This window comes from Colius striatus, chromosome 8 (genome assembly GCF_028858725.1).
Source record: "Colius striatus isolate bColStr4 chromosome 8, bColStr4.1.hap1, whole genome shotgun sequence".
NCBI classification, from domain to species: Eukaryota; Metazoa; Chordata; class Aves; order Coliiformes; family Coliidae; genus Colius; species Colius striatus.
Genome location: NC_084766.1, coordinates 30700547 through 30725405, shown reverse-complemented (window position 1 = coordinate 30725405; position 24859 = coordinate 30700547). Strand labels below are relative to the sequence as shown.

At 40.2% G+C, this 24859-nt stretch overlaps 1 protein-coding gene across 2 annotated transcripts in view; it reads left to right on the top strand.

Moving 5' to 3' along the window:
* Positions 1 to 24859, top strand: part of ABLIM1 (actin binding LIM protein 1) — a 195498-nt gene that overhangs the window by 155649 nt on the left and 14990 nt on the right. For both annotated transcript variants that reach the window (XM_062001129.1, XM_062001128.1), the window contains exons 10-17: positions 1393 to 1548; positions 6258 to 6293; positions 7277 to 7406; positions 16919 to 17023; positions 19280 to 19327; positions 21540 to 21686; positions 23870 to 23961; positions 24076 to 24172. In XM_062001129.1, the coding sequence (XP_061857113.1) occupies positions 1393 to 1548; positions 6258 to 6293; positions 7277 to 7406; positions 16919 to 17023; positions 19280 to 19327; positions 21540 to 21686; positions 23870 to 23961; positions 24076 to 24172 (811 nt within the window). The remainder of the gene's footprint in view (positions 1 to 1392; positions 1549 to 6257; positions 6294 to 7276; positions 7407 to 16918; positions 17024 to 19279; positions 19328 to 21539; positions 21687 to 23869; positions 23962 to 24075; positions 24173 to 24859) is intronic.

Genomic DNA, 24859 nt, shown 5'->3' with positions numbered 1-24859 from the left:
TAGATTAAAAATGTTCGTGCTTCAGATATCAAAACGCAGAGCTTGTCCTGGACAACTGCCATTCTGCTGGTAATAGCTGTAGCTTATGATATTGAACTGTTGCTCAACAGCACAGTCTGTCTGTAAGGCAACATGATGGCCTAGACCAGGGTCTCCAAAAATATCTGTGGTGATTTATATTGGACTAAGACTTTACAGGCATATCTGCAGATCATTAACAGGCTGTGGTAAAACATTACAGAAATAGCATACATTAATATACTTACGTATTTTAAAGGTTAAAGTGTTTCTTTATTTCTTGTGGGCAAAAACTGAACAGATTTGAGGCTACTTTTAGAAAGTGAATTTCCTAACTATTTCAAATCTCCCTCCTCTCAAAAAGAGATGTTTTGTATTGTTTCACATTTCTGACATTGCTTAAGAACCACCAAAACCACTGGTTGTTAGGAGAGCTTGGGAAGGCAAATGCACTTCAATCTAGGTGCTAGAACTCAGGAGGAATGGAACTGAATACGAGTGGAAACAGATCAGCCTGTTTCCTTGTGCAGCCTACTATGAATAAATAAAATATCTAGGAGAGTGGAAAATCTATTTGAATATTCTCTTTGAATAATCTCTTTTAAGGAAAGATGCTAGCTATCTAAACTATACATAAGGCCTCTATGTAGCTCCTTCTAATGGTTGCAGCTGTCTTTGGGACTGATTTTCTACTTCCATTTTTTAACCAGTCAAGAGCTCTTTGCACTTTTACTGGTAAAAAGTAGTCAATGTTAGTACCATGTAGTGTGCAGTTAGTAAGCAGCGTATGCCTTAGTCAGAAACGTGGGTATAGGTTGAGTGATGAGTTTAATATATTAGTTTCAATTGTGAGTTTGGATACCTAGTCCTGACAAATAGTCCTGCTTGCCGTTTTATTTCCTTGTAATAAGCTGTATTTCCTTTCATGTGGACAGTTATAAGTGGATTTTATTTTGTCTGTGGTCTTCTGCATGGAATCCTCCTGTAATGTCTGTAGTCTGCAAACTAAGTTGATGTTATCACGTTTTACATGTGAGTAAACAAGAGCAGAAAGGTGAAAATACTTGCCTGAGGCCACAAAGTGAGTTGTTTGCAGAGCTGAAGCTTCCAGCTCACTACTGAGGATAAGAAACTTCGTATTTAATCTATACATGCCATGTTCTTTCTTTGCTAAACAGAGAAAACAGTGTGTGCTTTTGCAGAGGAGGCCTGCTGGAGAAGAACAAGAAGCAGTCATTTTGCATGTAGAGTGCCAAAAAGGGTTTTCCATAGCAACAGTGTGACAACAAATACACAAAAAGAAAAAAAATGTGTAAAACAGACATTGCCAGTGCATTTGTGTAAGTTAATTTATGTTCTGTCTTTGACCTTCAGGCAAAAGTAGACAATGAAATCCTTGATTACAAGGATTTAGCAGCCATTCCCAAAGTCAAGGCCATTTATGACATTGAACGTCCAGACCTAATTACTTATGAGCCATTCTACACTTCCGCCTACGAGGACAGACAGGAGAGACAGAGTCTTGGAGAGGTAATGAACCCACCAGCAACTCATTCTGCTCTGCGCTTCATTCAAAGCCTGCTTCGCTTCCATCCTCTTTTGAAACAGTTTCTAATTGCCACTCCTAGATGTTGCTGCTGCTGTTCACTCTGCTTTTTGTCTGTTTGATCTGGGTTTAATGGGAAGAATCGTGATGGTGCCTCATGTGCAAAAGGACACAATTAAACACCTACATTAACACCAGCCACTGACAGAGGAATGGCAGGGAGGCTGGCTGGGAATTCTCCTAACTCACATGGACGTCTTTGGGTACAGCAAAATCCAGAATGTGAGGCAAAAGGCAACCTGGTGCTGTACTGTGGAGCACTAGTATTCACAACAGACTATGAGGAATACTGTGGTGTTCTGTGGCAGTAAAAGGATTAAGAGCAGTGGGATGCTTTCTCTCCCATGTATTGAAGGGAAATACATCTCTGGGGCACTTCGCCAAGCATTCTGAACTAGGTTAGGATGAATTACTCTTACACCTGGGAAGGCAGGTTTGTTGTGTTATGGATATACTGGCCTCACATTTTAACTGATGACATTTAGTTGTGTCCAGCAACAATAGAAAAATTCTATCTAGTTTATTCTCTTACATTTATAGTTAAAGATATCTTTCACGTGGTAGGGTCCTCCAGTCTTCTCAGGTGAACCTCCATAGCTGCTATTACTATTTACGTGACTCCAGTGCAGGTTGTGAAGCAAGTTTTGTCATATAATACTGACTATAAATCTGACTTGCTGAAAGCAGATCTAAATGGACAGGGGAAAGGATTTACTTGCTTGCAATCTCAGTGGCTTCACTGACTGGGACTGAATTGAGTGCAAAGATGAACTGAGAAAAAAGAAAATACAATAAATCATCCTGGCACCAGTGGTCTGAAGATGCCCAGATCAGTGACTGATCTGTTTTCTTTGCAAAGTGTTCTGCCCACTAACGGATCAGAGCTGCCTCAGTTTTTGTCCATTGTCCTTCAATATTTTACAGGGTTAGCCTTTTAAATTATAACATGAATTGGAAATTCAGGAGACTGTTCAGCTCAGGAATAAGGCAAGAAATTAACAAATCTGAATATTACAGGATTCCCTTCCTCCAATTTATGTTGGTAGTGAATCCATCTTACATCACTGATGACTTCTGATCAGTTCTAACAGGCCTGACCCATTCCACAAAACCTTCTACGAACACAAGTCTGTTGTTGGGCACAGAGGAGGAACTAATCTCACCTAGAGAATGTGAACTATTTGTTAATCTTTGCGAGGAAGCTTCTCACTGACAAAGCAGTATGGTGGGAGCTGATAAAGCAGTATGATGGAAGCTGTCTGCTGTTAGGCTTGTTCTGGGGATAAGCAAAAGCCTTTGGGCTTTTCTTACCCTATGTTTTCACCAACATTAAATCCAGTTAATTTCTGGTGACTACAGAAGTTCTGGAAACAGAAGGGCTCTCAGCTTATTTGGACAGGATCTGGGTTTTCCACCCAATGCTACTGCTGACTTTGGGCAAGTCACCTCACCTCTTTGTCCCTGTTTCTCCTCCCTTCCCTTGCCCTAATGAGAACACAAGCCCATTGAGGTGGAGTGTTCTCTTACTTTGTGTTTGTGTTGTGATATCAAGTGACAAGAATATTGATATGTCATAATCAGCCGCCAGCATCTTTGAAAAGCAGAGGAGGTGACACGTTTAGCCATGGCAGGGATTTGCAGGCTTTGAACGATATAACCCACATTCTCTTTGCAAAGTGTGTGTATGTGGTGGTGTTAATTCAAAGGGGACCCTGAGTATAAACCTGTATACTAGAAATGTCCTTCACAGTCATTAAAAAGTTGCCAAACTCATATAAGAAAAATTTCTGGATGTACAAGGGAGAAGTGCAAGAGCCACTGAAGTTAAATCCATTACTGGAGACAAACCTGAATTACAGGGAATGGGCTATATGAAAATTATATGCCTTAGCCATAGAAAGTGAGAAAACACAGCATGTGACTTTCTTCTTTCTTACAATGGAAGGTAAATGCTTTGGGAAGTTTCTCACTCGTAATCTGTCTTGATCATTTAAATCCCAGTCTTGTTTTTCTGGAAGTCTGCGGTGAAAATTGTTTCCCCATAGCACCATCTAGCGAGCCCGGGCTGTTTAGTTACACACTCACCAGCAGGCAGCGGGGCAAGAGGAAGGGAGCTCAGGAGGAGGTGGTTTAGCTTCTAATAAAAAAGAGATGAGGTGAAGAAAAACGAAATGAGGTCTGTAGATATGTTTTGTGCTACTGAGACTGACCACTTTGGAAAGTGATAATGTTTCCAGAAACTGCCAATTGCTCCAGTTCTTCATGTCCTATAACTTCTGCCTTGCTAGGATTTGATGGAAATTTCTCAGTTTGGACTTGTGTTACATAAACACTGAGAAAAGCAGTATTTTATCTGCATGTCTTTTGTTTCTAATATTGTCTGTTGAAAGCACTGAATGGCTGTAACAGCATTCAGTAAACGAGTCGTTGTACAATGAGAAAAGGGTTTTTCTAATGTGATAGATGCTTCAGAATGGGACAGGCATCCAACCTGGTATTTCAATGAAAAAGCAAGTTAAAATGGGGTCAGTGCAAAACGGTGGAACTTGTGTTATAAAATGACACCTCAAAAAGCTTGCAGAGATTTCCCAAAGTACAAAATGATCTCTAGGACTTCAGGTATTAGAGCAGGCCCTTAGATCTCAAAGTGATAGAGCATTGAGCTTGTTTCACTGTGTATTTGATCTCTACCCAGACTTCTTTTTTGGTTCCTGGGATTTTTTTTCAATCTGGAGTCATCACTCTGCATTTCCACTGGTTTACTATTCTGGAACTGAGCTGTTTCTTCTCAGTGACTGCACAGTGTATTTCAAACTGACTGGTGTAGACTGCTGTGACAGGATTTTAAAAGACCTCATAAACCCTGAAGAACCAAACTTTTCATGGCAGAGCCAGAATTTGAGATAGGACAGTTCACCTGTGCATGATAAAACAGTAAGTTGGCTGCCGAGTGTGGTTCCATTTCCCCAAAAACAACAAAATGATGTCAGACTGTGATGGAGTGAAAATACATAACAGGTTGGTACTGGATTCAGCATGTGTTACTCTCTGGGATGCCTTTGCAGTCTTTGATTCCTGAGACTACTTTTTACAGTAGTCAATACCTTAGCATCTAGGCAGCCACAGTAGGTTATGGAAATGTGTTTATTTACAGTAACACATAAATCACTAGTAGAAATATGTGGGAATGCACATCCCAACACTTGCTTTTTTTTCATATGGAAAGGTTTTAGATTAGCTCTCAGTTCTTCTGGAGAGTGATGCTACATAGCACTGCATACAAGATGTTTCACATGGAGCAAAGTTTTTACAGCTGATTCTGTTAGATCTGTAGTGAAATGGTGGTTTGCTGTATAGAACTGTGCAGTTATAAGGATTAGGAAAGCAAGACTGTAAAAGATATTCAAGGCCTAGATGGAAAGTAACAAAAGCAGTTGTTAAAAAGCTTTATGGAAGCTTGTGGAAAAGGGGCCGTTTTCTACCCAAATAAAAAATGTCACTCCTTTATTTGGATAATTGGCTTTCACAGTGCAGCCAGCTCCAGGAGAGTTAATGGTCTCTCAATGCAGAATATACAGCTGGATATTTCTTACCAGAAGTTCTGCATACCTTTTACACTACTGCCCTTGTACGTTATTGTAATAGACCAGAATCAGCAGTTTTGCTTCTAAGACATTATCTTAATAGCTGTATCATTCTGTAATAATTGGGTTCTTATTTGAAAGCATAATCCCTTGGACAGTTTATTATGGCAATTAAGTAATATGGAAGTTTAGTGCATAAAGAAAATAATTAAATCCTGATCTTCCAGCTTCAAATTGCCTTGTGATTAAAGGGCACACAACTGGTAATTATACAAAGCCTTTATTCTTGTTTGTACCATCAACATATGCACAATCCTTTGTTTCATTTCTAAAGGTATTTCTTGCCTCAGTTTCCCTATCACTGTAATAGAAACTTGTTATAACATTGAGCATATTTCTGCCCAGTGGCCTTTGTGTGGTTCTTTCAGTATATATGCTTGTAATTCCTGTCTGTTCTGCTTACATAACCATGGAAGAACACAGAGATTTAAAGGAAATCATATCAAAGAAACGTGGATGACAACTACGTGCTCCTTTGCATGGGTATGAAGTGTAAGGCCTTGGGGAGAAGCACATTTTTGCCAGAGTCTATGTGCTGGAGGAAAATCATGCTTCATCCTAGAAGTTATTTCTGATTTTCCATGCAAAGTTCTGAGTTAAGACTATTTACTTTTGCTTTCCATTTTAAAGATTTCTTAGTAACAAGCATGGTTATTAAATTAATAACCCTTTCTGATTTTGATCTTTACAGCTATGTTTTAATTACCACAATGATTAAACGGCTGAGAGATGATGCTACACAGTATTTGACTGAATTAATCACGCTTATAAAGATTCTTCCAGTAACTTTAATTGTTTCAATGATTTATGGAGCAGATTCTGAGCAATGTGGAGAGTGCAAGCTCCAGTGCTGCAGTGACCTCAGTAGTATTTGTATCACCACTTTACGCTGCCATGTATCAGTGTATCTGCAGCAATACTTATATTACCATTTTCTGTTCCATCACATGCAATGGTGTTTCAGTAACTTTATTTTTATATCTTTGCAGTCTCCAAGGACATTATCACCTACCCCTTCTGCAGAAGTAAGTTTGGTGGAACCTTTGGGGGCAGTATCTTACTGTGATTAGAACGATTCACTTCAGCATATGCAGGTTTCACTTTTGTTGTCAGTCTGACCATCTCTGTTTGCCACATAGACGTGTTTTCTGGATACTGAAACTTCACTAGAAAGGTTAACTCTACAAAGAAAACATGAAGTTCTGATTGACAGATTGTACAAAAAAAAAGAGAAGCTCCTACTGCTCTGTAAAGCAGAGTCATTGGAACAGCAGAGGTCACTTTGGGTACATTCATCCTTGTGGCACAAGTGAACTCAGACCACAGGACTTGGATGATTTGCATGAGCTATAATGCTACTCTAAACCAGATAATAAGCCATGTTTTCTACTAAAACATTTGCAGTTTTGTCTTGAAGAAAGCATAACTGTGGGGAGCAGGTTTGTTTGAGGAGGGGGAGGGGGGTAAGCATTTAGGGGGCTAGTGGCTGTTTTTCCCCAGGAAACCAGGTAAATTGAATTTTGCTATATAAGATGGTGTCATGTTTTCAAATACAAGGAGAATCCAGTTTTGATACTAAATGCCTTTTGATGCAGGTAGTTGAGACACATAGTAAAGTGAGCCACAGAGAGCTGTGCTGCAGCTATTGACTTCTTTCTGGTCTCCAATTCAGCTGGCTGAAAGTTAGCTCATCTATGTTGTGCACTACGCTGCAGGACAGATACACTCTGAATGCAGCTTCCTTCATATAATCACAGGAATGTAGGCAAATCTGGGATTATAGAGAAACTATTAGAAATTACAGATGGAGTTGGAACCTTCAAGACTGAACTCTGATCCAGTCTTTGAACACATTATTAGAGAATAGTAATAATGAACTAAACTGGAAGCTTAAGGGATATTGATATTTCAATAGCTTCTGCTATGTCTTCAAATCCATGAAACTTAAGTGCTGCTAAAAATGTGTCATGTGCATTTACATTTATTAGTGAATACTTCTATTCTGCAGGGCTATCAAGATGTTCGTGATCGCATGATTCACAGGTCTACTAGTCAGGGCTCCATTAATTCTCCGGTGTACAGTCGTCATAGCTACACACCCACCATGTCACGTTCTCCTCAGCATTTCCACAGACCTGGTAAGGGCATCTGCTTCAGAAGTACCTGTTATTGTTTTTTAAACTATTGTTAAATAGTTTACCAGTGCAGAGAAGCACTTGTTCCTCTTAGCAGTGAAAATGTAGGGTTGAAAAATTGTTGCATATTTTAATATCACCTGGTTTTTGTTCTTGATTGATGCAATCTTTTGCTCTAAGCTGATGAGTGTTTGTTTATGATCATTTGCTAAATCTTTGTATGTTTCTCAAAGCAAGCAATCACAAGCTTCATTCTGGAATTTGGGAAAAGTATCTCATATTGGAAACAAAAGTTGCAGCTTGACCATACAGAAGTCAGTATTGCAGGACCCTTCCCTCCTAAAACCAATTGATTTAAAGCTTGGTGCAGATATTGAATCTCAGATTCATCAGGAAAGCCATCAGATATCCCAAACTGCTAGTCATTTTTTACAACATAGACTCATGGCTCACAAGGTAGATTTCTTCATTAGTGCCATAGGCAATTGTCTGGGAAGTGGAAAACAACACAGACTTCATTTACTGCTTGAGCAGTGATGTACAAGTTCTGTGTATAATATAGAAAATGTACAAGTCATTCAGGTTCCCAGTGCATCCAAAATTACTAGTTGTGTATATAAAAGCAAGATATGAAAGTGAACTCTTCATCCACACCCAAATTGCATTAGAGTGTATCTCTAAATGCCGTTCATTGAAGACTTTTCAAGACTGATTTTATTGTTTATGGCAATGAATTAAATCTTTGTGATCTGTTTTTAAACTGAGTGATACAGTCGTGCAGTTTTCATCTTCCTTGATGATTACAGCTGAAGAGTTGGGATGCCAAAAGCCCATATGCAATAGGAGCTGCATTTTTAAAATTAAGGATTTATAATAGAGCCACCACTGTGGAACTTGAATGCTGTAGCCATTTCCTAGTGGGAGTGGGCTGAGAGTAGCTAATTGTGTCTGTCAGTGAATGCCTTATTTAAAGAACCCAAGGGAGGTGGGACAGAAGCAAATTGTGTCTGATACTTGGTGCTGACAACATGACTGTTGTTTTAAGATGACATTACAACTGAAACCGAAAGAGCCTTAAAAACATGAAAAAGCTGCAAACTTCTGTCTCTCGATTCTGGCAATTCTGATGGGATTTTTCCATTTGTATCAGTTGCATCAGGGATATGAACAAATCCAGGCCCTATTCCAGACTTTACAGTGATTGAGTTTTACTGTCTGTATTCTGAACCTTCCCCTGAAGCAGTCTCTGTTTATGTAACTCTTGTGATGGGCAGATGAGCTCAAGCCAGAGTTTGGATCCAAATGTAGAATCTTCAAAAGTTTGCAGCCTGAGGGATTTTCTGGGAAGATATTTGTTCAAACTTATCTCTGTTGCGATGAGATCATCTTTGGCTCACCTGGTTCTGTTTCTCATATGACACTGAAGTAGTTCTGTAGAATTCATGATTTTGATCGTTGCTACTCTGCTTTGGGGTAATTGTTAATGCTACTTTACAATTTTCCTGCAGTAATTATTCATGTTGGATAGTACCACATGGATATTTACCATTTTTCTCCTAATGGCACTTCTTATCATTGTGTTACTTGGAAGCATAACTTCTCTCTGAATAAAGCCAGTGGCCCCAGATAGCCTCTCTTTGGCTCCCAGCTAGCCTTGGAGAGAGAAGTGAACCAGTGTGTTGATGTTGTCAGGCTAAGGTTCTTCAAAAAATTGAGTACTGTAAGTTTTGAAAAAGTTTGCAGCCTTTTCCTCCTGCAGTGCCCTGGCTGGAGTTGGCAGCGTTTTTGGAATGTCTTAAAACAATAGAGAGCAGCTTGCATGCCTCTTGACAGACATTTTTTGGTCAGGCACTTTTCACAACAGCTGCTTTCTTAACTAATTGAGCGTCAACGTTTGTGATGTTTGCATGCTGGTAGCAGGCTCCTTTTTGGTAAGGAGGCATAGATCAGAAGCTCATTAAACCAATGAATGTTGTGCTAACTTAGTGATGCAGCTCAATTCTGAGCCTCTCTTCTAATACTTCCTGTAATTTTGTCTAACATTTATAAACCCTTCGGTATGTCTTTAACCTTTTTTTTTTTCTCCTTCCTTCTTTTCAGAATCCTAATTGTTCAATGCCTTTTTCCCTCCCCCCTTCCTTTGAAGCCTCCTTCCCTGCCTTTCTCTTATTGCTTTTCTTTGTTTTCATTTCGTTGTGCCCCCCGCTTCCCTGCTGCCGCAGAGCTGCTCTCTACTGGTGTGCAGTGGTTGTCTTACCTGCGCACTAGCAGTCTCAGCTCCACTCACCATGACTCCCGCCCCAACTCCCCCTTCCGACACCACTTCATCCCCCATGTCAAAGGTAAGGAGCCAGGCCTCCCCAGGGAGTACCCTCCAGGCTGGAGATTTATTAGCGTTCTGTCCAAGCTAATAAGGTGTATCTCCATAAGGCTGGCGTTGGCTGTGTAGCTGAGCATGCCTCGAAATGTGCCGTTACACTGGGAACTACGTTAGAATAGACATAATGTCCTTTTTCCGGAGGAAATATGTCATTTCTAAGGGCCCTAGTTGAAGAGCCATCAAGCCTGTTAGAAATACACAGGAAATATACATCGTGTGCTGTTTAGAACCCATATGTGCCTAATTTAGCATCTTTCTAAAGCAGGGCATAACAATCACTACAGCCGTTAGCATATCAAATTTAATTACACCTCTGCATCCTCAAAACACGCATTGAAAAACTGGCTACAAATTCTGCCTGGATCAGAGCAAGGTGATCAGCATTATGGAGAAGAAAAATAAATGAATTCTATAAAGATCAGTGGCAACAAGGAAGTTAATCATTGTTAATCGCATTGACAGTAATTAGTGCCCAACAAAGTCAAATGAAAATCTCGAGGCCTCTCCTCAACTAGTGAGGCAGTAGAGCCGCAGGGATTTACACTACCTGAGGATTCTCTTCTTTTCAATCTGTTGTTTTCCACTGATTGATTAGGAGAGAGTTGTTCTTCCCTTGTGTCCCTTCAGGGAGCTCATTCATAAGCTTTTAGTTTTGTTTCTTGCTTTCTGTGAATGGGACTGTACTTCTTTTTTAATCAGAGCACTCCGGCTGTGCAGTCTCTTCTGTTAGGGGAGAAGGTCATAGCTTATATCAAGAGCTCAAAATGAGGCAGTTGAGTAAGGTGCACATAGACAGCATTTGGGCACCACTGATTAATGTAGATAATCATAACTGGAGATAATAAAAAACAGTTACAAGGAAGTTGTTGCCATGAACTTTCAAGTAATGCTAATAGATCTCAAGATTATAGCTCTTCAAACATTCAGATCACCATTACTGGTTCCTACTTTTGCCCTTTCTTAGGTGATTTTTGTTAACATGCACTTTCAACTTTCCTTTTATGTCACTATTAAGAAAAAATCTAACTTCAAAGATTGGGACCCTTAAAAATAGATACACTGCTCATTTCAGCATGCAGTTAATTCATAGCCCTTGCAATTTCAACATTCCTTTGCTGTAAATCCAGATTAATGCTCACACTCTTTCAAGTGTCATTGTCATTTTTTTTTTCCATTGAGAAAATAGCTTCTTCAACAGATAAATCAAAAGAATCATTGGAAATCCCTGCCTATTGTTTTCAGATTTCAAAGAATTACCTGGCCTGTAGATTAGGTGGGTATCTGTTATTGGTACAAAAGGCCAAGCAGGCTTACAAGCACTCTAAAGGTGTAGGTTGGACTATAGATGATCTTTTGAATCCCTTCCAACCCTTAAGAATCTGTGATTATCAGATGTGAGATGCTGAGGGATACGATTTAGTTTTGTGATGGGTTTGGCAGTGTTAGGTTGTTGATTGGACTTAATATTCAGGGGACTGGAGCATCTTTCACACGAGGAAAGGCTGCAGAAACTGGGGCTGTTTAGTCTAGAGAAGAGGAGACTGAGGGGAGATTTTATTAACATTTATAAATATCTAAAGGGTGGGTGTCAGGAGGTTGGGACATCCCTTTTTTTTGTAGTAGATAGTAACAGGACAAGGGGTCATGAGATGAAGCTGGAACACAAAAAGTTCCACTTAAATATAAGAAAAAACTGTTTCAGTGTTTCAGTGAGGGAGCCCTGGCACAGGCTGCCCAGAGGGGGTGTGGAGGCTCCTTCCTTGGAGGTCTTCAAGACCCACCTGGACATGTTCCTATGCGACCTGATCTAGGTGACCCTGCTTCTGCAGGGGGATTGGACTCAATGATCTCTAAAGATCCCTTCCAACCCTACCATTCTATGATTCTAATATCTTAAGGATCTTTTCCAACTGTAATGACTCTGTGATTGTGTCACATAAGACATTGTAAGAATCCACAGTTTCCTGAAAATACGAAATCAAGGTTTTAGGGCTGAGTAGGATTTATATGGAACTCAACAAAGCTCTTGAACATTCAAGTTCAGATCACTGTGACAGTGTACAGCATCCAAGGATGTGGAACATCTGAGAAAGGGCACATAGCAGGTACCCACAGCTTTTAATTTGTATAGTTGAATTCAAACGAACTTTTTCACCAAGAGGCTTATTATGAGCTGCCCAGGGAGGTGATGGAGTCACCATCCCTAGAGATATTTGAAGGACATGTAGATGAAGTATTGAGGGATATGGTTTGGTTTAGTTTAGTGGTGGGCTTGGCAGTGTGAGGTTAGCGGTTGGACTTGATGTTCTAAAGGTCATTTCCAACCGTGATGATTCTAACAGTACATGTACACTTAAAGAAAGACAAGGTAATGGGGCCTGGTCCTATTTTTATTAAATACACTTCTCTGTTATTACCACGTGTGGGTGGTTTTCATAGGAAGAGATAATATAGTTTGCCCAGTGTACAACTTGGAGGGATTATATGGGGTCTTTTTTAAACATTTGAGTATTGTTAAATCCAGTTGTGGTATATTGTGTGTCCTCTTTGCTACCTCATGTTCGTAAATAGGTATTTTGTTTTACCTGGGTTTCCCAAATGGTCCTTCATTTGTCCTCCTTGCTTACCACGTGTGTCCAAGTACTCCTTTTACACATCTGGGTGACAGAAAAGAGAATATTCTGGCATTGACTGCATCTAATGCAACTCCCTGATTCTCTTATTTATAGAAGTTTGCTTTTGAGTATTCTAAGTGTCTTGTTTCAAAGTTTCAAGAACCTCAAGATCAGCCTTTCTGTATCTACTAGGGAATTAAACCCTTGTGAATGTATCTGAAATGAGCACTATAGCACCATGAGGTTTAATTAGGTGTGATAGATATATTTGCAATGAATCAAAGAAGAGACATCATGTGATCTCCTTTTTACATGGTCAGCCTTTCTCAAAGCCACTTGTACTTTTAGCAGGAAGGTGAGATTGGTCTAAGTCTATAAGAAAGATTTCATAAAGCTATAGTTTTGGAGTTGTTTTTTTTTTCCCTTTAGGAGTCAGAGAATATGGATCAAAAGACCCGCTTTGGTAAAGGAGCATAATTTGCAAACAGCATAATGATAATGAAAGTGGCATGCAACACATTAAACCTGTGTTATTATTTTATCACCAATCTGGAAAAGTAAACATTTAGACCAATTTCAGTGTATTTTCATACAAAATAAGGCCAAATGTAAAGAACTTTGAGGAATGAAGGGGCTAAATATGCCTCAGAAAGTCTTAGGGAGAGTTTGTTGATGCAATATAGATGTTGAATGAGCTGGCAGAGGGTGTAATATGCATCAGCTTAGACTTCATTTAATCTCATTTGGACTCTCAATTAATTTGGACATGTCTCAATAAAGTACTGTTTTTGCTATGAAAGAATCAAAACAAGTCCATGAATGAAAGAAACTCTGACCCTACTGCAATCAGAGACAAAACTCTCTTTGAGAGCCAGGATTTCATCTCAAATGCCTGGAATTTTTCAGAGGCATTCAAGAATATTGCAAAGCCCCCCCTTCCCCCGCAAGGTTTCCCCATAAAACGGGCTCCAATGTGTATGCCTCTGCTCACAGACCTTCCTGTAAGCAAACTACCCGCCTTCCTTGTGAATTTGGGCTTTGGTTTTCACAGGTTTCTGCTTTCCTTTCCTGAGGCAGTTCTCTGAAATCAAGCACTCTCTGCATGTGATAGTGGTTTCCAGAGCTTTGTGGATGCAACTGAAAGCTCTGCTCTGGAAAACAGACGTGCTTTGGCTGTTCCATGATTTTCAGTTTTGTGGGGGAAATAAGGGCTGCCCATCTGGACAAGATGACGAATGATAGTTTGACAAAGCCTGAGTAAGACTTAGGGTTTCAGGTGCTCCTGAGCCCTTTTTCCTATGTTTATTCAGGAGCAGAGCACCTAAATTGCAAGTTGACAGAAGGCTCAGTGTTGGCTGCATTTTTTTTTTGGCCTGGTTCTGTGAACTTAGCTTGTGGATCACACAGGGAGCCCAGTGGTGAACACTTCAGAAGGCAGCAGGAACCTGCATTATGCTGTGCTCCGTGAAGACAGGCAATTGTATTCCTGAGTGCTGAGGAACCTGCTTAACAAATCAAGCTATAGAAAACGGGAACTACCTGGTGGAGCAAACAGAATGAAAGGAAAAAAGCATCCGAATTTCAATTCTGGGGCTGCTGTGCTCAAGTGATGGATTTTTATGTTAACTGACATGTATCTACACACACAAATGTTCAACTTCGTGCCAGGGGTGTAGGAACTAGTTTTTCCTACAGCCTTGGTGAACTGGAATGCTCTTGTTGCTTTTTAGAGTTAACACCAGCTATGGCATACCCAAGACAGTATGAGAAACTTTCCTGTGCAGGCACAGCAAGGAACCCAAATTCAGAGCATGCACAGCCCCTGCTTTTATGTAAAGCTGGGAGCAGGCTGGCCATAAGGCACTGGGAGGCAGGTACAGGCAGGCTAGCAGCTCTGCTCTCCCGTGCACATGCACACATTCCTCAGATGTTGGCAGTGCTCTCATAAATTGTGAGCGATTTTACAGCAGCATCTGAAGCACTTAAGGCTCGTTATTAAAGCAGGCTCCTCAGGGATGATCTAATGAGAATCTAAGTAGATGTACCATCTCCTCCTGCAGTATCTGGAGGTAATGAGACTGCCATCCTAGAAAGCGTGGAGGAGAGCCATTTGTCAGTACTAGTAGGAGTCATTAGGAAGAGAGGGACTGCACAGGAACCCTAGGAAATACAAGCTACACATAAAGCAACATGAGCATGATGATACCACACTAATTGTCTGCCTGGTACTTTGTGCATTATGCACTGTTACCAGTTCTCTCTAAACAAATTATCTGGATACCAGACACAGGATTAGCTAGAGTATGTTTATGGATGTCAGCATACTTACTTGTGTTTAGCTGAGATAAAGAGGGGGGTCTAAGAGGAGTTCCTTCCCTATGTTTGTATTGTTGATGATAGAGGCTTTGTAAGTGGAACATGCCCACATTTTGACTACCAGTTCCCAGCAGATACAATGTACTTCTGACTCCTCTGTTGTGACAAGTCCACAGGATCGATAAATCCCTTTTGATCCTTCTCTTTCATTGAATATACTAATTGCTACTGGAAGCAGAAAGGCAGAATTACACGCCTCTATAAAGGTTATAAATGTTAGGATTAACTGTATCTGGAGGCCATCTCCATATAGAAATTTTTCCCTATAAAACAATGATTTTTGCTGAAAAGTGACTTATAATAATTTCTCAATAGAAACAGAAGACATAACTAAGTTTGATGTTTCACCATTACAGTATCTCCAAGGCTGGCCAAGTAGAACACAATATTGTAATTAACAAGTAAAGGACCCTAGATACTGTTTTAACTGATTGCTCATACTGCTGTTCAGAGTTAGCAAACCCAGCACTTAGTTACCTGGCCAGAAGCTCAGCAGCCTTGTGGCCGAAATAGAAAACTGCCATCGACTCATATAGTTGAGAGAATAATATGTCATTTAGGGCTGAAATATCCACCTGGCAAATACATAATATTGCCCATGCATTTTGCTCGACAAATGTTGGGCCACCAAGCCCCTGAACTGTGCATGTAATTTCTAAAACATGTACGTGCAGATCAATTAGTCAATATACTGACAGAGGCCTCTGGGGCACATCTTTCTGAGAGGTTGGTAAAGGAAGGTTTTGTTTCTTTTGGTGCCTTTTATATTGGCAGAATGACCATTTAAGTAAAAGAGAAGCTTTTGTTTGAACTGTAAAGAAAACTTCCTTCCCCCCTCAATATGTAAATAAGAAGTGTGCTGAGTCAAGGCTTTGGATCTAATGAGACACAGGAAATCTGTAGCTGAAAGGAGGCCTGCAGTTTCTTTTTTTGTTGTGTTTTATAGCCCACCTGTACTTGTGTGGGCCCCTGTTTCCCCCCTTTTTGTTTTCTTACTTTGTTAATCATCTTTTCTAGGATTTTTTAAGCCCTTGTGCATACCTGTAAAATGGAAGAGCCTTGATGCTCCCCTGCTTTTCACCATTTTGGTCACCCATACCCATGTGAAAAAGCACCCATGTGAACAGGTTTTGCTTGTGTGAATTTCTAGTAGAGTGAGGAATGACACAAAGTGGAAGGCAGCAATATTCTTTTCTGGTCCACATACAGTCATGTGTTTGGACATCTGGCTGTTAAATCTTGACACTTAGAGATCAAGCAGCATGGTTCTACAGCAGCCCTCTTGCCCTGTCAGACACAGGAACTTTCAGGGCCATTGGATCGCTGTGGTGGATTATTAGGATGCAAAGAAATGGTCCTGATAAGAGTAACCCTACAAATGGAACAAACCATGTGTGCAAAATGGAACTTAAATTTTAGACATTAGGTTCAGATTTGCTACATCAGCATTGTTGAAGTGTTGTCACCAGAGTCAAATCTGGCAGTGACAGAGATTTAGGGAGGCCCATCTGACAGTAGCCAGATGGACTATATTACTTTACAGATTATTTTGCCGTATCAATAATTGTGCTAAACCGATGAAAGAGTGTGTAAAGAACAGTTAATGCCTTTTGATATGGGCCAAGTGACCCAACAGCTATTTTCTGTCTCTAGCTTCTGTATGCTTTTAGTTTAGAGAACCGTAGTAACTGCCAGCATCTGCTTCTATCTGCTTGGGAGCTGGTTTCTTTTTGGGTCTGCATATCAATTACTGTGCTCTGTGTCTGCGACTTTTAACTCCAACTATTGATCTCCATACTAAACCATTGACAAGTAACTTTCCATTCTTCTTTTCCACGCTGCCCATCTAATCGCCAGCTGCAAGCACACAGCTCCTGCCTGCATGCCGTCAGAATGAGTCTGAGCTGCTCAAACCTCAACTCCAGCCTGAACATGAATTTTTATCTCTGCAGGAATATCAGGGGGGCAAAAAAAAGTCACTAGAGCTACCAGTTCTTGTTATTGTTTGTATTTATCTTTTTGGTTCACTTTCTTTTCTCCCTGGAGGTTTCGATTCCACCAGTTTTGTTTGGGTTTGTTTGGGCTTGCTTTTTTTTTATTGCTCTCCCTCTTCTCATTTTGTTTTCTCCATTCTTTCATTGGAGGCAATGAGCCGTCCAGCGGTCGGAACTCCCCTGTCCCTTACCGGCCCGACAGCCGCCCTCTCACTCCAACTTACGCTCAGGCCCCTAAACATTTCCATGTTCCAGGTAGGAGCTGGCACTGTATGTGTCTCGGTGTCCTGTCACAGTGTAGAATGTAGCCTTTGTAACTTCTGTCTCGTCTCCATCCTTTCACACTGTTTGCCATAGGTTGCACCCTCAGGGTTTGGAACTGCAGCTGGGCTTGCTGAGAGGAGTAGTGAATTAAGAAATGGAGGGAGGGAGGTTCATTGTGATTTTATCTGTTTTGTTGGTCTAGTGTTAGAATGCCTTGGTGTTAGGATCTGTTGATGGCCGGTGAGCTGGGTAGGAGCTGTGTGGGGCTTGATTTTTCTCCCTGTTGCACCAGCTGAGCACCAGCCTAACTCAGCTAACTGTGGAGGAGTTGGTTTTGATTCACATGCAGAAAAGACTTGAGCAGCAAGCCATTATGTATGTTGTTTACTCAGATTGTTGTGACTTGTTTCAGTCTTGAACCCAATAGTTCCAGTTTAGTATTCTCTTTTGAAAGCAGATGAGGATGTTTCTTTACTTGTTTCATGCAATGGCTTGGTATCCCCAGAGAGACCTGCAGATCTACAAGGATGTGTATGCCTTAGAATGTCTTGTCTATAAAGGGTGTTCTCTGTTTTGAAGTGAGCTGCACAGTTCTTCCAGCCTCTGTGGAGATCATCTGTGTTGGATTTTGATGAGGTGAAGGTGCATGACCCTAGAGTTGTGGTGGTGCATCTTCTGACCACATAAGTGCTACCTGAAAGCCTGGTTATATTCAGTTATTCTTGAGGTCCCACTCAGTCCAGTATCCCTTCACACTGCCAGGGGTTACTGCTTTTCCAGCTTTCCTCAGATCTGGCAGATAAACTGTTTGGGGGAACTTCCCTTTCAGTCAGTGTGACCTGGCTTGGCTAAGGTGGGCTGTCTGACTGCTGGAGCTGACCCGGCTCACTTGGACTTGCGTAAGCTAAAGCACACTTGCATGAATACCTCTGAGCAGTAATCTCCAGCACGGTGGGAGAGCTGTCCTCTTCAGCTGGCACAGAAGGGGCTGTGTTCCTGTCCTTCTCACAGCTTTCTGGTACAGATGTACGCAAAAGTACTGCATGACTGCCCTGGTAATGGTAGTACCTATTTGCTGGTCAAGTTGCCATAACAGATCACTAACAAAGAGTGAAATACCTCAGTGTCTTTGTGTGCAATGACTGTGTCGGTTTAGTCAAGGATGTAGGGTTCTACAGAGTAAGACTTGCATCTGTTTCAAATAGATTTTTTGGGGTTAATGTTCCTTAATGCCAAAGGCTATTTTCCTACAGCACATCTTTCATTCTAATGCAACTGGAAACTTTTTCTTTCAGGCAGTATGAAGTAGCAAAATGGGTTTCTGACGTTCATTTTCTAGTTCCCAGTAGCTCATTTTGGCCTCGTAATAAGATTTTGACAGATTTTTGCACCGTAGCACTGATTGTGGATTAACTTTGTATTTGTAGCTGTGCCAAATACATGAAGTGTTGCCTTGGATGGAAAGGTAGTTTAGAAAAATTGGTTTGTGGCTTAGATTGTTATTTGTAAGAATATGGTATCTTTTAGGCATTCTTTAGATTCACTGCATTAGAGTTCTGGGAAGTGTTTTTATTCTGTTTTACACTGAGAATTTGAAATGTGTTGATTCTTACATAGAAAAAATACCAAAAAAAAAGGAAATCAAACCTGTCCTCATGGTTTCAGTAAATCTGTTAATGCTGTGTAAAGCATTCCTTTGTCTCACTGAAGTGCAGCTGTTGTTGACTGTTCAAAACAGTGTATTAGGCAGCTTTTTTGTTGTCTGGATTTCAAAGGGAATCGTAGGCTGACAGCATTCTCCTCTGCTCAGTCCAGCCAGGCAGTTGGAAAGAAAATTGAGCTGTTGCAACTAAAGCACAATTTTCCACAGAAGTTATTTGGGGTAGATTTCTCCAAATGACTTGTGTCTCCACCATTCAGATGTCTTGCTTCTTTGCATTTCTTCTCTTTTATGCCACTGATAATCTTCTGAATGTTTAAAATTAATGGCTCATGACCTGGATGCATCCACATGTTACAGAATCAGCTCCAACGGACTTCATGCCACACGTCTTTGACTTTTCACTTGTTCTTACATTTTCTTTTCTTTAAACAATCTGAGTTGGCGTAATACTAGAAATAGCTTTCTGGCTTTTTCTCGTGCTACATCTTTGATTTCGTCTGTCTATGGTTTTGGTGTTGGAGTTATCTTTATCTACAGCTGAAGAAGTTTTCATATCCCCATCTTTCTGTTTCTCAATTTCACAGATCAAGGTGTCAACATTTACAGGAAACCGCCCATCTACAAACAACATGGTAAATGATCTTTCCCTTTTTGTTTCAAAACTGGAGTGTCAACTAAATTAGAAGGCATGTAGACTAGTGAAAAGCATTGTTTTTTACTTTGTGAGCGCAAAAAACTAGCAGTCCACGCTTTAAACAGCTGTTACTGCATGTCCTGCTGAGCAATTATATTTTAAAGCATGTTGTTTCATTTGGATCATGTGGTTTAAATCTTGACCATGTTGATAGTAATGGCAGAATGGCCATTGCTGTCTTTTTAGCATTGTGATGCCTTCATGTATTTCACTTCTTTAAATTTATATTTTCAGAGTAAAGGTAGTGTTGCCAAAATGGATTCACAACAGACTGTTCTCTGATAGGGACTTTACAGAATATCATTATTTAAAGTATTTTTAAGTATTTTAAGTACAATAATTCATTTCAACATCAAAAATGGAGATTTTATCAGACTGGAGTTCCAAATACACCTGTGCTTTAAATAAGGATCTTTAATTATCACTGACAGGGCTGATTTGTTTCTCAGACCCTGTGATACAGCTCAGGTACACTGCAGTTGTTTTTCCAGGTGGTTGGGTTCTGAGTTGGACAGCTGTGTTAGTGCTCTAATCTTTTCAGTGTAGACATTGTTATAGCAAGTTTGAAAGAATAATGATGTCAGAAGCAGAGCAAGGTCCCAGATATAATGGAGTGTGTTTGCTCTTCCTTTCTGCTCTGAATCGAGAACAATGAGCTGGAGGTGATTTTTATGTCGTGTGGTGAAGGATGGACGAAGACACTTTTTAAAGGCTTTGAGTTCACATCCCTTTGCAGACCCTGTACCCACTGAAATGCATTTAGGGCTAAGTAGCAAATGAGCAGTCCTACAGGATTCAGGTGAACAGGTGACTGAGAGCCATTGAACTGAGACGCTTAGGAAAGCCTGGAGAGTCCATTCCATAGTCAGAGGTGGGCATTGCAAATCACATTGTGGTGTGGGTGTTACATCAGGGAGCTTTCCTCTTTCTTTTTTAAGTTTCAAGCCATATGCTCATTTTGGGAAAAGTCTTAACATTGTTTTTGTTTGTTTTTATGGTTTTAATGTATCTCCTCACCTCCCATTAACATGTGAATGTTTAACTACTGTCATCACCAATTCTAATACGTAAGTACTGTTTGAAGTCATGCTTCTGTAAACTCTGACCGGCTTCCTCCATACCTTTAATGATGCTTAGAGTTTCCCCATCATAAAATGCCCAAAATTCCCAATAATACCTAATACTGATGTTCCTAATCTACCTAAACTGTTCCTAAACATGATGGATGAGCAACACATGCTTCACTTTGTTAACTTTCTGTATGGAAAAAAATGGTAAAAGGAAAAAAAAAGTCCAGAATCCTTAATTCTGCTATGATAGCTTCACATAAGAGAAGGGGATTTGAGCTACCAGTTTTCAGATAAGAGGTAGTTAAGGCTGGTTTTAATGCGAACTGAACCTATTGAATTATCTTTTTGCTTGTTAAGAAGTGAAAGCCATACTGCACATTCTCACGTGCTTTTAACGGATATTGGCTTAGGCTGGAATCTTAAATGGATGCCCAACTGCTTAGATAACTTATTGGTGAGGTTCATTTCATTGCAAATGCCTTTCCTTGCCAAATTGATATGAATGGAGTTTAGTATTTCTTAATCAATTCACATCTGGTTTCACTACTACTGCGTGCTAATAAGCAAGGGCACGCAGCAGAAAAACATCCACTGGTTAAATAAACATATTTGTTTCAGATTTGGTTGGTTTGTTTGCAGCTTTTCACAGAAACATAGGAAATAATTAGCATCAGTAGAGTTAAAACTAGTGTTGTTCCTCTGAATGACACTAAAGGGAAAACAGATGAGAGCATAAATCTGGTTTCACCTTCATTAATAATCACCTATATTGGCAATTACTGTTAAATTGAATTGTCTGTCTTTTGTCTAATCATTCTAACACTGCAACCATAGTAAAATCCAAAGCTCACTTGGGGTTATTTTGGGGATGGGAGTGAGGGAGGAGAGGAAGGTTTAATTCCAGTCTATTGGCAAGAGAAAGACATTACTTTGCTTCAGTTTGCAGTTAGAAAAGCAAAACATGAAAATGTTTGCTTTTGAACACTAACTTCTTGTAAAGTATAAAATTTTGCCAAAATGCAGAAGACCTTTATATGGATACAGATTTTTACCTAGCTAAGTTCCCTGATTGCCATCTAGATGCAGCTGCTTTGGCAGCACAGAGCAAGTCCTCCGAGGATATCATCAAGTCCTCCAAGTTCCCAGCAGCTCATGCACCAGCACCCAACGAGATACCAAAGATTGAGACAGACCACTGGCCAGGTCCTCCCTCCCTTGCTGCCATAGGTATGGAAAAGAAATAAACAGAGGTACAAGCCCTGAGGCTTCAAAGGTACTGGTAACCAAAGAAGATTAATACCAGAGTTGTAAAAATGGGTACTAAAGGCTGTGTCCACTCCAGGCATTCACCACAAAGTGCAGTTCTTCTGGGGAGACCTCTGAGTGTCTGTGGATTTAAAACTGTTGATCAGTGCTGAGTAAAAAGAGGTTTTGCTGAAGGACTTTGGAATTGACCAAACAGATTAACCTATAGACAAATTATGTCAACTCCCATGCAGTAGCTTTAAAAATGTGGCGTGTCACACAAGCCTGACTTCTTTCAGTTATTGTCTGTGTAATCTTCTAGGCCTAAGCTAAAGGCAAATATTCCACAGAAAACATGATTGCTTCCAACCACACGTGGTGAGAAGCAGTGACTAAAGTGGAACAATTTACAGACTGAAAAAGTCCAGATTTTCGGTTATTGTATCTACAGCTTGTGTTTTCTTTATGTTGCAGCACTGCAGGTGTCTGATTTTCTTTACATCACTTGTGCCATCATTTGTTAATTTGTTTTGCTTTGGTTTTACCTCTGTTAATTTTTATTGACCCTATAGAATAAAAGAAACCATTAAGTCTGGTTCATTGCTGAAGCTATGTCTGAAGCTCTGAAGGTGTTGCCTGTTCAGGTTTCTGTGAAGGAGTGCATAGTTTTCATCACAATGGGATTTCCACAGCAGTGCTGAGGGAGAGGGCAGGGTAGGAGAACTCAGTGGCCAATTGAAAAGGCTGCATATGCAGCAACATTTTTTTTAACTGTTCTTCATACAGGATTGCAACCTGACAAACATTTACAGTCACAGTGATAATATTTACACGCTTAAAACTCTCCTGACAACGCTTGTGATAACTACAGCTTTACTATGTCATATGTCTGAGGTGCAGCCTTTGTGGGTAATTTTGGCTCTTGGCTCAGTCTCTAGGCAGTGGGTGACAACTTTTAATTATTTCCAGTAAAGCTGCTTTGATATATTTGCCATCAGGTGTTTTGTTACACCCATGAAACTAAACAGGACTGCTTTGTAAAGATAAAAAAAGTGCTCATGGACATATTTTATTCAGAAATAAAAATGCATCGTACAAAATTAGTCATTAAAAAACAGACTCAGGTTTTTCAGCTGCTTCTCTGATTTTCTGAGTGTGTTATTTTGCTTACAGTGCTAGAATGAGCTCAACTGTCAAAAAACCCCAGGCTTGCCACTATTATACTGAAAAGTCTTGCAAAAGCTCAGGACACCTAACAAAACAATCATTTGAGTACAGAAAAGCAATTTCTCCACAACTTTTCGTCTCTGTCCAGATTGGCATCAGTCTAACCCTGCCATACAAAACATTTAATTGATATAAGTCTTCTGATAATTTAGCTGCAAAATTTAGTTTTCATTCAAATGAAACACTGAGTTTGTCCAACACAGAGTTAGTGAATAACTGTGTCAGGATATAGCCTGGGCAGAAAGAAAATAGAAATGCTTGCAGCAATATCATATTCTGTGTATTCATGGAAGTGTCCTGGTGTTCAAATTAGAATGTATCTTAAGAACATTTAAGAAAATTAAATGATTCAATAAAAAGCAAGGAACTAAAACGTAGAACACCTGTGTCTTAATTAATTTTAGCTTTTTCCAATGGATACAATTAGTTTGCTTCATTTTAGACTAAAAATAATGCCTTTCGCATTCCAAATATGAGTGTCCATTTAGGAAATTGATGTAGTTTAATTTTCCATTTGAAATGTTGATTCAGGATCTATTTTCTGAGTTGAGATGAAAGTATACACGTAGATCAGACTTTTTGTTTTCAGCTGCCAGTATAGTTACTGGTGTCATAAAACCCCACATTTCCAGGACAAGCAATCTAAGCTCCCTTTTTCTGTTGCATTGACTCATGGCTTTTGCACCCAGGACTGTTGCCTGGTTTAGAACTCATGTGCAGTTTAACCTCCCAGAAGCCTGATAGCCATAGGGCAGGATGTCTGGGTGAGTTTTGTCAAGAGTGAGTTTTGAAAAAGTCTTTTTGAGTCTGCACAAAAATACTACTCTGTTTATTCAGTAAATCAGACTGACCAGTACTTTGAACTAGCATTGAGATCTTCAAGCTGCAGTTGAACTGATACACAAAGCTATCTCTGTACTGTGGTTATGTGGAAGCAGGAGCTGACATGAGACGCAGATCAAGTGGAAGAGAGGAGGATGATGAGGAGCTGCAGAGGCGCCGGCAGCTGCAGGAGGAGCAGCTCATGAAGGTGGTTATAAGCTTGCTGTTTTTGAACACCATCCAAAAAGTGCCCCTTTGTTTTCTGAAAGCAATTCCTTTATTTTTGTTGATTTTTTGTTTGTTTTTTGATTGCCATTTATAGCTCAACTCTGGCCTGGGACAATTGATATTGAAAGAAGAGATGGAAAAGGAGAGTCGCGATAGGTCAGCCCTCTCTGCCAGTCGTTATGACTCCCCAGGTAATTCCCTTAGGCTGTAAAGCTAGTAATGAACAGTGAATAATGAACATCATGCATATATATATGAAGCCATCTCCTAAACAAGAGAGCTCTGGGATGACTGTGTGATATGTGTGTATGTGGTGTTCTCCCCTGAAAGCGTGGCCTAATTCATTGGCTGGTTTTGGTGAGGAGTGTCCTGGTTGTTTTTTATTTACAAGGAATATGACATTGAGGATTTTCAGGAATTTTTTGAGGAGAGAGTTTTTCTAATATAGATAAGGAATGAGATCAGTGCCTGTTGCATAGCACACATGCTCATAAGCTTGGGGTTTAAATTAAAGTAACACTTTTTGCTTAAACCGGTGGTTCCAGAGAGAAAGTCGGTAACATTTGCCAGTGGAGCAGAATATTCCAAACACAGACAGCATTTTGGCCTTGACTGTTTTGATCGAGGATATTCTATTCCAGAGCAAAAGCACAAAAGTCAGCCTTGGGTAATTGCTGGCTTAGATTTTTGGCCTCATTGCACAGCTTGTTATACATCTGTGGCCTCCTCAGATTTCCAGAGAAGTGTGTGGAGGTTTCATTTCACCCTCGTCATCCTCTGGTCATGGTAGCACAGCAGCTGTGCTTCAGGTCAAGAAGGGACAAGATGAGTCTCTTCAGAGTTATCCACTGGAGTAGTTGCCAAGCAGAGATTTCCTT